Source organism: Diceros bicornis, chromosome 18 (assembly GCF_020826845.1).
Source record: "Diceros bicornis minor isolate mBicDic1 chromosome 18, mDicBic1.mat.cur, whole genome shotgun sequence".
Lineage (NCBI taxonomy): Eukaryota > Metazoa > Chordata > Mammalia > Perissodactyla > Rhinocerotidae > Diceros > Diceros bicornis.
This window is the reverse complement of record NC_080757.1, coordinates 45,559,954-45,575,220: the sequence shown is the minus strand read 5'-3', so window position 1 is coordinate 45,575,220 and position 15,267 is coordinate 45,559,954. Positions and strand designations below refer to the sequence as shown.

The 15,267-nt window shown below is 37.4% G+C and overlaps 1 protein-coding gene across 4 annotated transcripts in view; it reads right to left on the bottom strand.

The window, feature by feature from the left end:
* Window positions 1-15,267, bottom strand: part of TLK2 (tousled like kinase 2) — a 130,722-nt gene that overhangs the window by 68,479 nt on the left and 46,976 nt on the right. For 3 of the 4 annotated variants that reach the window (XM_058561295.1, XM_058561296.1, XM_058561297.1), the window contains 5 exons: window positions 13,539-13,610; window positions 12,411-12,480; window positions 11,351-11,394; window positions 10,535-10,630; window positions 156-323 (listed from right to left, as the gene is read on the bottom strand). In XM_058561295.1, the coding sequence (XP_058417278.1) occupies window positions 156-323; window positions 10,535-10,630; window positions 11,351-11,394; window positions 12,411-12,480; window positions 13,539-13,610 (450 nt within the window). The remainder of the gene's footprint in view (window positions 1-155; window positions 324-10,534; window positions 10,631-11,350; window positions 11,395-12,410; window positions 12,481-13,538; window positions 13,611-15,267) is intronic. The other variant, XM_058561294.1, reaches the window with a different exon arrangement.

Genomic DNA, 15,267 nt, shown 5'->3' with positions numbered 1-15,267 from the left:
GCCCTGTGAACCAAAGGGGACTGAGTAAAAGCAAATTACCTTTAGAAGTGACACAGAGTTAGAAATGTTATCATCTCTCTCAAAATAATTAGTCAAACTTCATCAAGGAGCTCCAGGGCAACAAGGATCTGCATGAACTTAGCCTTCGTACTCACTGAAACAAAAGTGAAGCAGAGGCCGGCTCCCCTCTGCGCCAGCTGCTCCGTGTCAAGCCGAGGTTTTGCTAGCATCACTGACATCAGGGTTGGCAGAGCGGATTGCTCCTCCGATACCTCCTTTGCAGCACTGCCATCTAAACCATAGAGGGGCTGTTCTACGCGCCGCTGGAAAACATTAAAGAAAACACACAAATTACATGAGAAAGAATATTTGACATTGCCAAAACATGCAATAGATTAAAACATAGTTATTGAATATAAGAAGGATGAATTTTTTAAAAAAACCTTCTCTGAAAACAAATATAGAGAGCATAATGATATCATCACTGGATTATAACCTACCTATAAACCTGAGTTAGTATCTTACTCAAACTCCAGAAAATTACATTTTAATGGTTCTATATTTACATAACTCTCAATTTGCAGGTTACTTTGTCGAGTTCAACAAATCATCCTCATAATACCCTCAATCCTACAAAGGAAGTGTTATTTCCAATCTGTAGGTAATGAAGATTAAGACATTTGTTCCCTACTTTATAAGTAGAGTTTATTTCGCTCTCAATCTTGTCTCACCATACTATACTTAGAAGCAAAAATCTAAAATAATTACAAGCAAAACAAATTCCATAGTACACTAAAAGAATAACATACCACAATTATGTATGGTTTATTCCACAAACGTAAGCATGATTCATTATTAGCAAATCTACTAATATAATTCATTAATGTTAGGGGGGAAAAAAAATCAAGATTCTTCCCTTTAGATGCCAAAAAGGATTTGCACATTGTTAGGCAACTTTAAAAAAAAAGTCGTCTCTACCTTTAATACATAGAGTATTTTTTTCAGAAATCAACACAAATATATTTAAAGGTGTTATACTAGAGATACTTTCATTAAAATTAGGAACTGGACAGGGATTAACATATAAATATCATAATTATTCAACATTATCATGGAAGTTTTAGCCAATGTGGTAAGGAAAAAAAATATGAGGTATAAACACTGGAAAATATTAAAGATGAAAAAGTGTCATTTTTGGATGATATAACTATTCACAAAGGAAAAACAACAAATAAGAGTTCAGTAGGATGGCCAAATATAAAAATAAACATACAAAAATCAATAGCTTCTCCATATACCAACAACAATTGATTATAATCAGAACATGTAACGGAAAAAGAGGCAGATTCAAGATTTTAAAAAATCTATAAAATACTTAGAAATAAACTTAGGAAATATGCAGATTACATATAAAGAGAAAGCTTTACTGACAGATATAAAAGATGACTTAAAAGGTAATACCACGCTTCTGGGTTCAAATTTTATAGATGTCAAACTACTCTAAAAGCCAATGCTCAGAGCTTTTTATTTTTTTTTTTTGCAAGAGAGTGTCATGGTGGTATAGTGATCATTTAGATTCTCTCTTGCTCTCTTTTGGGGGATTGTTTTTGTGGAATTTCACAAATTAATTCTAAGGTTGACTTGAAAAAATAATCAAAAACAGCTACATAAAAGAGTATCAGGGAAACCTGACTGGCTTTTAAAACTTACTACAAAGCAACATTAACTAAATCAGTATAATACTGGTATAGGAGTAGACACATTGATCGTGGCACAGAAGAGAAAACTCAGGGACAGACCCATATAATATGGATGTATAATTTGTGATTAAAGTGCAGTTCAAATTATGGGAACTTTTAAAAAGATAGTAGGATATTTGCATATTAGAAAAAAAGAAAAAGTAAACTGCTTCCTTAAACATAAAAATTATAAGAAAATATAAACAAATGCTTTACGACTTCCTAGTGTTAAGGGCTTTTTAAACATGACATTAAAAATATAAACCATATAGGAACATTTAAGAATAACACAAAACCAGTAAATCATCAAGGAAAAACACTGATAAATTTGACTACTTCAAATTTTTTTACTTCTGAGGTGAACATCGGCATAAACAAAGGTAAAAGATAAAATTACAAATAGGCAAAAATATTTACAATATAAACAACGAGTTAACAATCTTAATAAATAATGTGCTCCTACCCATCAATAAGAAGAAACAAATACTCCAATAAACAAATAGGCAAAGGACTTGAACAAGCATTAAAAGAGAAATCCAAAAGACCATTAAACAAATGAAAAGATCACTAATCTTTTCACTAATATCACTAATGAAGAAATGCAAGTGAAACAAGGTATCTTTCTCACTGGCAAAGATTACAATGATAAAACTCAGGATCATAAGGGAATGTACAACTGGGACTCTCAAACTGCTGACAACCTGCTAACAATCACATGATGACATTTTAAAGTGAGTATATTCTTTGACTTGGGAATTATACTTTGGAAATTTATCCAAAGGGGAAAAAAATGCATAAGTACAAACATACATACAAGGACATTCATTACAGCACTATTTATAGAATACAAAATTTTTATAGGATATTAGCTGAATAAATTAATACACCGGAAACGAGGAGATCTATTATATGAACATGCATGCATACATATATGCCCAGTGAACTCTTTGATGATAGCTCTTTTGGAGGGGACTTTCTATTTTACCAATTCTGAATTGTTAGACTTTTATAATCAGCCTGTATACCTTTATCAGGAAAAACTATTTAAAATAAAAAGTAAAACTAACTAACCAAAATGATCCTAAGTTCTAACAAAGGAATTTAGTTTTTTAGTTTTTTGATCTATGAGTTGAGTCCATCTTCTTTAAGACCAACACTCCTACCCTACCAAAGGCAACAGTTTAAATTCAGGCTGCAAAACACCTGTGATACCAATTCACAATATTCTCATTACATGGGAGAATGTATCTCTGAAGCTGAAATTTTAAAATTAATCATTCTGTTATGTATTCAATAAATACTTGCCAAGGGCTGAAAGATTTAAAAATATTTCTGGAAATACAGCAGGCTAGAATGTTTGAACCAACCTCCCTTAGAAAACAACTATAAAGATAGGATAAAATATGAAAAAAAGACATTAAAAGCATCAAAGAATTGATAAAATAGTAGGGATTAGGGATCTGCCAGGGCAAAATCTAAGGGAAATTAAGAACAAGACAGGTAAAAGAAGTACCAAAGTCACATTTGCCCTAAGGGTACCTGTAGATCTTGAATTTCCATTTCCAAGGTACCATGTTGCCAAGTGGACAGTTACAGGCCAAAGCCCACGCAAGGTAGGGAGTTCAATAGGAAACCCGTCCCATTTCAAGCTGGGCATCCAAAGGGCTACACTCTGAGGGAAAAAGTAAACCAGAAGAAAAACTTCCCCCACTCTCAGAGAGCTGCAAGGAAGCTGCCTTGTCAATGCAGGGGGTGAGGGGCTATCCTGAGAAATGTTAACACAATCCAAATCAGTACTGCCTGGCTGATTGAAACAAACAAACAAACCAAACAAACAAAATGTAAGCCGTGAATTCAGCAGTTTAAAGTAGTATTATATCGGTAAAATCTCCAGGCACTTGGAAGAAGCAAATAAAAATTTTCCCTGGAGAAACACATCTTCTTCCCAGATCTCAAAGAAATTTCGCAAATAATTTTTCAAGAACAATGAGTGGCACACAGTCAAAAAAAAAAAAAAAAAAAAAAAGGCATAAAAGAAATAAAGCCCTGAGCAACAACTGGGAAAAACAAGAGACAGCAGAAACAAATTCATAAAAACTTCAAATACCAGAATTATCAGACACAGATTATAAAACAATTATGTCTACTAGATTAAAAAAAATAAAACACAGGGGTCGGCCTGGTGGCACAAGCGGTTAAGTGCACGCACTCCGCTGCGGTCGCCCGGGGTTCGCCGGTTTGGATCCCGGGCATGCACCGACATACCGCTTCACAAGCCATGCCGTGGCTGTGTCCCATATAAAAAGTGGAGGAAGATGAGCACAGAGGTTAGCCCAGGACCAGTCTTCCTGAGCAAAAAAAGAGGAGGATTCGCAAATGTTAGCGCAGGGCCGATCTTCCTCACAAAATAAATAAATAAAAAATAAAAAATAAATAAAAGACAGGCTTGAAAATCTCTGCAAGAACATAAAATAACAAAAATTAAGAATTCAACGGGGTTAACAGCAATAGATACAACTATTTAGTTGTATACTGTTTTAGATACAACAAAACAGAGAATTTGGGAACTGAAAGGCAAGAAACTATCCAGAATGGAGCATATAGAGACAAAAAGAAAACAGAAAAAGAATTTAGGCATAGTGATAAAGTGAGATGGTGTAACATATGGTTAGTTGGAATTTCATAGGAGGAGGGCAGAGAACAGGGCACGGATAATATTTGAAGAGACAATGGCTAATAATTATCCAGAGGAGGCGCAAGACACCAACCTGCAGATACCAACAAATCACAAGCAAGAGAGATAGGGACACATCATAGTGAAACTGTATAACACCACAGAAAAAGATTTTAAAAGCAGCCAAGGGGAAAAAAAGCAGATACTTTCAAAGAAATAACAAGTCAATGAAAGGCGTTTTCTCAATAGTAACAACGGGAGCCAGAAGATGGTAATGATACCTGTGTTAAAAGAAAAAAATGCCAATCTAGAAATATACACAGCAAAAATATCTTTCAAGAATAAGGGCAAAATAAAGTTATTTAAGCAAACAACATAGTTAACCCCCAGCAGATACATACTAAAAGAATACTGAAGGACTACTTTAGACAGAAAGAAAAGGACCATAGGGGGAAGGTGGAAGATGCACAAAGGAAACAAGTACAAAGAAAGAGACAAGTATACAGATAAATCTAAATGAACACCAACAGTAAAAAAATAATGATGTGTTATGAGGCTAAAAAAAGGCAAAATGAAAACTACACCACCACCACCAAGGCAGTAGCAGGTAAATAAAGTTCATGTTCTGAGGTCATCCTTTATTTGAGAAGAGGATAAAGATACTATTAACACCAAACCTTGACATATTAAAGATACATGTGGTAATTTCTAAGAGAAACACCAAACAGGACCTAGTTACCAACGGAGGAGAAAACTATGAAATGATTTTAAAAAGATCAATCCAAATGAAAGAAAAAGGAACATAGAACAGGCAGGTTAAATAGAAAACACATTAAAAGATGGTATATTTAAACCCAATATAATGATAATTATATTAAGTGTAAGATAAATGTTGAAGTTAAAAAGATTCAGGGGCTGGCCCTGTGGCACAAGCGGTTAAGTGCACGCGCTCCACTGCGGCGGCCCAGGGTTCGCCGGTTCGGATCCCAGGTGCGCACTGACACACTGCTTGGCAAGCCGTGCTGTGGCGGCATCCCATATAAAGCGGAGGAAGATGGGCATGGATGTTAGCCCAGGGCCAGTCTTTCTCAGCAAAAAAAGAGGAGGACTGGCAGATGTTAGCACAGGGCTGATCTCCTCACACACAAAAAAAGATTTTAGACTAAATAAAAAAAAATTCAACTATATGATATTTGTCAGATACACTGAAAACATAATAATGAAAAGTTGACAGTATAAAAATGGAAGTATTTATACCACACAATGGTTTAGATATATTAAATATCAGATAAACTGCATTTAGAGCAAAAAAGCATCACAAGAGATGAAGGGGTCACTTAATAGTACATAAAGCAAAAATATAAATACATACAGGAAGAAACCAACAACTCCCACAATCATGAGGGACATAAATATACCTCTCTTAGTAACTGATAGAACAAACAGCCAAAAATCAGAATAACAGAAGATTTAAACACTGTGATTAAATGTCACAATTAATAAAATTCACCTAATGATAAAACTAAACTATTTTGTTTAGGGATACATACATGGATGGTCAAACTTCATGGAAAGGCAAACGATAATCATAAAAATTAGAATAGTGGTTATTTCTAGGGTAGAGGGAGGGAGTTGTGATCAGGGAAGAGTATATAGGTTTCCAGGGAGCTGGAAATATTTTACTTCTTGACCTAAGAAATGATCACATGGCATTAACCTCATAATAATTTCCTGTAAACTTTTTGTGTGAAGGGCCAGACAGAAATACTTTAGAGTTTTTAGGCCACATATCATCTCTGTCATATATTCTTCTTTGTCTCTACAACTCTTTAAAAATCTAAAAATCATTCTTTGCTTGCCAGCTGTGGACTGTAGTTTACCAACTCCTACAACAAAATGCTCACATTTTATGGACTTTCTTGTATTTAACAAAAAATACAGGGGCCAGCCCTGTGGTGCAGTGGTTAAGTTAGGTGCCCTTAGCTTCGGCAGCCCAGGTTAGTGAGTTCAGATCCTGGGCGTGGAGCTACACCACTGTCAGCCACGCTGAGGTGGCGACCCACATACAAAGAAAAAAATTCAAAAGAATTCTTTTCTTTCAACAAACAGTCTTGAGCACCCACTGTGTGCCAAGCACTGTTTTGGGGTTTTAGAGACTGAAAATTGAACAAGATATTATCTCTTCCATGTCAAGCAGGGGAAATAGTTAAAATAATTACACTTTTATGTAATAAGTACTGTGAGAGATGGAAATAGCAGTAAACAAAACAAAGACCCTGCTCTCATGGGATTAACATTCTAGTGGGAAAAGATGGGCAAGAGACTAATTGTATAGTTAAAAATTAAAATATAAAAATTATTAAATGAAAATGTATTAAAATTATACCACACATCAATGACAATGAATGATCTATAATAACACACAACAATATGGATGAATCTCACAAAAGTAATGTTGAAAGAAAGAAGACAGACACAAAAGTATAGACTGTATGATTCCTTTTATACAAAATACAAAAACAGAAAAAATTCATCTATGATGTTAGAAGTCAGGATAGTTGCTATCATTGATGGCAGGGAGAGGGCTAATAACTGGAAGGCAGCATAATGGAAGTTTCTGGGGGGGCTGGTAATATTTTGTTTCTTGTGCTGGTAGTTTGTGAAAATTCATTAAGCTGTAGAACTATATGTCTACTCTTCTATACGCATAAATATGAATCAATGAAAAAATTTAAATATATACCAAATTTAAGGATATATGTCAGATAGTAGTAACTAAAAATTAAAATAAAGTAGAATTAGGGACAGAATGACAAGGTATGAGGCACTGCTATTTTAAAGTTGACCAGGGGAGACTCTATGATAAGGTCATTTTTGAGCAATAACCTGATGAAGAGATTGCTAATCATGCTGTTCCTGGAAGAGGGAATAGCAAGCACAAAGGCCCTGAAGCAAAAGAGTGCTTTGTAGGGCCGGCCCTGTGGCTTGGCGGTTGGGTGTGCGCTCTACTACTGGCAGCCCGGGTTCGGATCCCGGGCGTGCACCGATGCACCGCTTCTCTGGCCATGCTGGAGCCGCGTCCCACATACATCAACTGGGAGGATGTGCGGCTGTGACATACAATCATCTGCTGGGGCTTTGGGGAAAAAATAAATAAATAAATAAATAAAAAGTTGAAAATATATACATATATATAAAAAAAAAAGAGTGCTTTGCAGTGTTCAAGGAACTTCAAGAAGGCCAGCATGGCTGCAGTGGCATGAGGGAGAGAGGAAACAGTTGGAGACGTCAGAGTCAGGTGAGTGGGGCGGAGCACAGATCAAGTAGGAGCTTCTAGGCCGTGTAAGCCTAGAGCAATCTGGACTAGCTGTTCACTGGACACTTCTGAGCAGAAGAGTGTGAGGACCTGTCTTAACTTTTTAACAGAAATCACTCTAGCTACTATATTAAGAATAAGTATATGGAGAATACATGAGACATGGGCAGAAATGGGGAGACCACTTTGGAGGTTAATGCAGAAAACAAGAAGAATAGAAAAGTGGTCAGATTCTAATATATTTTAAAGGAAAAACAAGATTTACTGATGGATTAGATACGGGGCATGAGGTTGTGACCTGAAAAATTGGACGGAGTAAAATGTCATTTACCAGGACAGGGCAGACTGCACGAAGAACAGTTTGTTGTTGTTGCTGTTTTGATAGTGAAGGGGGAGCAAGAGTTCCTTTCTGGACATTTTCAAGCTGTCCATTAGATATATAAGTGGAAATGTCAAGTAGAGAGTTGGATACGTAATTATCAGGGAGACCAGGGCCCAAGTGAAGGGCTGGCATGTTCGGTCATCCTAATAGGCAGATATGGATACTGATGCAAGTAGCTTGGTACATTTGGTGTAGGAGCATGTGAAAGTTCTCTTCTGACTGCTCCTATTTTCTCAGTAAAATAAAAAAAGCAAAGCCATCAGTTGAGATAGTACAGGGGAAGGAAGTGTTGCTGGAGGCTTGCAGGAAATGACAAAAATATGAAATATTCGTATAAATATTCATCTAGGAAAGGAAACTAACTAGGGAAATAAAGTAGGACTGGCAAGCAGCTACAAGTGCACATGAGGTCAGTGCTCATGAACTTAAAGTGAGATCAGTCAGCAAGTGTGTTTTCTTCCAACCACACTGAGAGGCTTAGAGGCAGACAAGGAAAAGGTGAGGAATTAGATTTAACCAGGGCTGGGTTTTGTCAGGCAAGTATGATGGAGAGAGAATGAAAAAAGGGAATTGAGGGGTATACACAAATCAGTGATTTTAACAATGAAGCACCGAATCAAAATTGGGAGGATAAAGGGCTTCTCAGTGCAACGGAAAAGGGAAATTAAGGTTTGGTTCCTATTTGAACATTTAATATATACTTAGATTTGTATAATGATGATGAGGCCCAGCCAGCATTCATATAGCTGGCAGAAACGTCTATAGATCTTTTTTGTCTGTGTGTGAGGAAGATCAGCCCTGAGCTAACATCCATGCCAATCCTCTTTTTTTTTTTTTTTTTTTGCTTAGGAAGACTGGCCCTGGGCTAACATCTGTGCCTATCTTCCTCCACTTTATATGGGACGCTGCCACAGCACGGCCTGACAAGCAGTGCATCGTGCGCGCCCGGGATCCGAACTCAGGCTGCTAGCAGTGGAGCACGTGCACTTAACCGCTATGCCACAAGGCCGGTCCCTGTCTACAGATCATGGAGTTCATCTCTTTTGTCTTCACGTAAGACTTGAACTAAATTGACAAATGACAGATGAGTGGTCACACTATTAAAACCCAAATGAAAAAAAAAATCTATTTCAGGAAGAAAAGAGTAATAGACACCAAAATTTTACAAAACATATTTGTCCCAAATAGGTAACTGTGCAATCTTATCTAACATTTTTAAAACTTAAGAAAAATAAAGACACAGGCTTCCCTAACAATTATCTAACAAACCTCAACCTAACCAAACAGATCTTATACATCAAACATTTCTAACATTTTAAAATATGACAAGGATGACAAAATAATAGGAAAAATTTTCAAGTTGAATACATTTTCGTAAGGGCTTTAATAATTAAAACCACCCTAATGAACGCACGTTTTTACGAGATAGTAGAGGGGAAGATATGCATTTTAAAATACTTTAACAATACAGAAGACTAAATCACTTAGGAAAAAAGCAATATTAACCAACTCTGCTGAGGCAGAGAAAAACAACTTTCCTAAACAGAGACCTAGGAAGAAAACTCCTGATCTTAGGGAGACCCTTTGTCCTCCAAGATCCTACAGCAATACCTGAGGCATCAGGAGACATAACAGACTCTTGAGCACAGAGGTCTTGTAGGTATCAATAAATTATCAAAAGGCACTCAAGCAAATTAACACGAAATCCTACATTAGCTAGCTCAGGGATTCTCAATCTCGGCACTAGTGACATTCTGGACCACATGTTCTTTGTTATGGGGGGGGCGTCTATCCTGTGTGCACTGTAGGATATTTACCAGCATCCCTGGCCTCTGTCCACTAGATGCCAATGGCACCATCCCCTCACCTCCTAGCTGTGACCAAAAATGACTCCAACACTGTCAAATGCTCCCTAAGGGGCAAAACTACCCCCGGTTGAGAATCACTAACTTAGCTATAATGTTTTTAAGACTCTGACATCTTACTTATAGGAAGGAAACAAACCTATCTCAAATTTGTGTAGTATTACCTTCTCTACTATATAACTGAGTAAGCCTTGAAAATAAATCAAATGCCAGGAGTTCATCAAACTTTAAAAAAAAAAAAAAAGAATTTAGTTATAGGAACATATAAGTTTGGCAAGGATAAAAACCTAGTTTGGATTGGAAATCACTTCCTTGACAGAACACTGAGCTGTAGGCTTACAGGCAATTTATTATACTGAGAGAATAGTTAGCTCTTGTAAAACGTTAATTTGCTGATATAGATTTGAATTTAAATAAGTGATCCATAGGTAATAATATGAACTTTTCTCCTTAATGCCTCATTCCCCGTAGGTAATGAATGAAAGAGAAATTGCTTGAGTGTTCCTGGGCTTCTTGTCTCCTACAACAGGTGTCAAATTTCTCCAGGTGAATGCTTACCGGTAAGGGATTGGATAAGGAATGTTGCGGTGAGGATCGTGCAACTGGTGGAACACTTCTGCCAGGGCTGGTTCCTGGCCCGCTTCCCCCAGCAAACTGGCCAACAGGGAGAAATGGACATGAATAATTCAAAACAGTACGATGTTTCAGATAAGGAGAGTAAAAGATTAACACACAAACAGGTCTTAATTATCTATGGCCACGTTAAGTCAATACATCTTATTCTAGAGAGAAAATGCCATGTAAGCCAAACTTTTCTATCTTTTCAACAAGATTTTTAAGAAGGAGCTCCAGGAGAAATGTACCAGATATAAAGAAAACATGGCTAGAAAGCTGAAGGTATACATGGTTTTGAAAACATAAGAGTATTTTCCCTTCTTGTCTCAAAATACGTGAAGCAGGAATACAGTGGTACAGTGGATGTTAGTGTCTTCTCTAGTAATCACTAATAAGAGGTCAGTGAGCTCACTATATGTTCCACTGGACTAAAGGGAAGAGGACAAAAGAAGAGTCCAAGTCACTCAACTTCAATCTTTGTAAGACGAAACCTAGTCTGGCCAAGAGAAAAATCACCTCATTTGTGAATTTTTATATCATCACAGACAAGACACATCATAAACAAATTTAAATTGAGGAAGTCAGCAGCAGTTTCCTCTTGAAGAGAGAGATGGGGCAGCATTAGATTGATGAAGATGGGAAGGAAGGGGAGGAAAGCATAGTAAAGGCGAAACAATGCTCTCTAAAGCCTTAAATGAACGCAAGAATTTACGTTTTAAATAATCTCTGTAGATTTTTTTTTCCAAAAATTTAACTTACCTCAAAGTAATCACTAATTTTATGTCCCCTAGGAGTGCCTTTCCCTGAAAATGAAACCAAAGTAAGTATAATTTTTCCAATAACACATGTAAACCATCATTCACTAAAATGTACTATGTATTCAATAACTGCATACGTTATCAACTCAAGTGTCAGCTTTACTTTTAACAAACGAGCCAAAATACCTGTATCCTAAGAACAGAGACAGTTTCCTCCACATAATAAAAGATTGAATAAGCAGTAAAAGGAAGGCTTTTTCACAGCTTGCTTTCCTTTAAGATTCACTAATCTTTCTTTTATAAATACACAAAGAAAACTGATGCCACAACTGTGGATCAAAATAAAACTAATCTATAATCCACGCCCCCAACTAAGAGAACAAAGAATTCAAAACAAACTCATCCGAACTAAAGGGTTTATTCTAGTCCACAAAAAACTTTATGTGCCTTGTCACTTTGGGACAATTTTCCCCCAAAAGTAAAAAAATGATTTTATAGATCAAAAAAATAAGAAAAATGCAAAAAAAACCCTGCGACTTCCATTTCTTGGAATGGGGGAGGAGGGGAGACAAACCAAACCATTTATTCTTCAATTATATAAAGATGTTTGACATTATAGCAATCATATTTACAGATTTATTCCACTGGGCGCCAACGTTCAACTAAATAATTGACATGGAAGAAGAGCAGGTGGAAAAGACAGCCATGTAAATGAAATCATTTCTAGTCACCAATTATTAACAAATCACTGATCTAAGGCAAGATATAATTAAAACTCCAATGTAACCTCTTATCTGTACAATACACGCTTAGTCTGAAGAAAAACCTGTGGCGAGATCGTTAACTTACAACAGGGAAAACAAGAGTCCCCAAAGAAATGACACTGTTTTGTCAAGCGTATATCAAATCACAAGTCTATAATAAACAGCCTGATATTCCCTTAAGGTATACAAATCTCCTTTGTTAGGAATCTCTGTATACACACTAATTATTTAGTTTGAGTTTGAAAATTCTATGTACATAAGAATTTAGTACTTTTATTGGTGTGAAATTACTACTACCTTGACTAGTTTCATACGGTTCAGCTTTTCTTTTCCGGTTTCGCTGGTCATTCTGTTTTTTCTCAGGAGTCTGTGAAATACCATATACATCACAATCAGCATTTTGCTAAATTTTTCACATTATGAAAATCAGAGAGTATGATAAAATATCAAATTTATAAGGAGATTTCACTGGCGCAGACAAGTCCTAAATCAATGTCCTGCTCTTAAAGCAGCGTCATGGAAAGTGTACAGATTCTGGAACCAAACCGTCTATATAATTTTTGGCAAACTTCTTAAAATTCAGAGCTTCGATTTACTCATCTGTAAATCAGGTTGCTACAAAGCTTAAATAAGATATTTTATAAATAACAAACGTAGTACAAATATCTAGCATACAGTAGGCTCTCAGACAGCAGCTGTTACAATATTTCTACTTTAAAAGAGCTTAAATCCAATCCCTGTTTTCTAAAAAGCAAAGATCTGCATAATCAATCAAGTGGCTCTAATTTATTGAAAGTTTTAACTAAGTGCAAAGTAGGCAGCTGCAGATTTGGAGCCGGATCCAAATAGCTAGGTTATTTGCCTTAAAAAAAAAATTGGGGGCCAGGCTACACTGACCCATGCTATTGAAGTACAGTCCTGCGTTGCTTAACGATGGGGACACATTGTGAGAAATGCGTCCTTAGGCGATTTGGTTGTTGTGCAAACATCATAGAGTGTACTTACACAAACCTCGGTGGTACAGCCTAGTACACACATCTAGGCTTTATGGTACTAATCTTATGGGACCACTGTTGTACACGTGGTCTGTTGCAAGACCAATGTGGCACATGACTGTACTAACAAATGTGAAAATTCAAGGGCACTTAAGTTAATTCAGTTACAACTGCAACTTTCTGCCCTTTATTGATGGCGACTAAACCAAAATTTTCAAAAAAAGAAAAGAAAGAAAACACCCATACACGATTATACTAATAAAAACCCATCAGGGCCACATCACAGCTGTACAGACACAAAGAGTACACAACTCAAATGCGAGCCATTCACACAGACCCTAGCAGTGCCCCGGGAGTTATGCAGTGCTCTTTTAACCCAGACTGAAAGTGTGGGAATAGGAAAAGTCTTGCAATAGATGTGGCTTCTTACCTCTACTTCTTTATCACTCAAGGACCCCACGCTGCACAAGCTCTGGTTGGAAGACTCACTATTGAGTGGCCCCTGGAAAGAAAAAAAAAAAAGAAATTAATAAAAGATGACAGCAAAACTGAGGAAGAAGCCTGACTTTGATGTCTAAGTCAGCTCAAAGACGCCGAGTTAACTATAACACCTCCAAGCCAACTTGAAAAGAACTCAATCAACTACAGTACAGTGCCCTCATGTTAAAATTCTCTAGCTACTGTTATTTTCATTTCCTTTACAAACTCTGTACTCGTGTAGATTTTCCCTTCTAGAGTACTTCCACATGTAGTGAATTCATTCTTTAAGGAAAATAAGCAGGGGAAATCAGTTCTCTCAGCCTCTTGTATCATACAGGCAGTATCTGAAAGTTGAGATGCTGAGGAGTATGTTAAGGGTTCCCTACGAAAGGTGGTCAGGGACCATAATGAAAGAAATGCTTTTCTGAGGCATGCTCTAAGGAGGCACGACTGCTAGCTCAAAAAAACAAAGTTATGAGAGACTGACTTCTGGCCTAACAGCATGAGGAGCTCTGCTGGCCTGCTCCTCAGTGAAACTGATAAGAATTACTTTAAAAAACAACGATTCAAAGCCTCTAGAAAGGGTCCCTAAGGGCATATAGCAAATGAAGAAATAATTATTCAGTTAAATCTATGAAAATTCAGTCTGAAAGGTAAAAGTTTGTGGTATTTGAACCAAGACCACTCCCTCTCTCCCCCTCCCACCTCAACAAGATTTTAGACTGCTGCAGCCAAGAATACAGGGCTCCCTCTTCCTCAGCTCTCAATCCAAGGGGTTTCTTCCCAGGAGCAGCAGGACTTCAGGTTTCTCATCCTGTCCTCAGCTCCCTGGTGCTGAGGCTAAGTCCCAGGCAAATACATCAAAGGCAGGGTGCTCCCTTCTGCCCAACCCCCATCCATGGAACAGAGGCTCTACCTTAGGCATGGTACACTGAGAATACTGGGGCCCCAACAGCCTTTCTCCTAGCTCATGAGATGGTTGGCTCCACCTAGGACAGACAAGCTGCTGCATGCGCCCCACCCCCACCACTCAGCACCTAGAGCCAGAATGTCACTCACAGAAAAGCTCACCATTGTCCCCAACCCCAGCTCCAGAACCCTGGCTCAGGTATTTTGCCTAGGGGTAAAAGCAGGAACACACAGTACCAAATCTCTTCCCAAAGGATCTGGCTTCATTCCCAACAGTGTGTAGACAAGATTAAGTCTAAGGGTGTTCTCAAAAACAGTGGAGGTTATGGTAAAAGGCTACTGGAAAGAGATTTCTGCATGTAATGAAGATATAGCCTAGACTATAAGCCACACAGTTTTCAGGAGAGAAACAGGGAATAATATATCTGAGAGAAGTCCTCCAGAAGAAATAGCAAACATTGACCTCAGAAACTCTTCCTTCCAAGGAGCCCCAATTGGATTGGGTTAGTTTGTAGAGGAATTTATGCCTCAGGGCATTGTTGAAAACAACAGAGCAATCTGGGCAATTAGTGGAGTTTAAAAGCTGGGTTGGTCAGGGAAAGAGAGCCCTACCAGTGCCAGTCATATCAGGATGACTTTAGGCATAGCTAAAGCTGTGCCTTCTTGAGGAACACCATCAGAGGCTTAACACTGAGGGGATGGGATGGTAGAAAAGACTTCACTAAAATGATTCAGCCAGTCACTAAACAAATACACAAGCAAATAAAAAT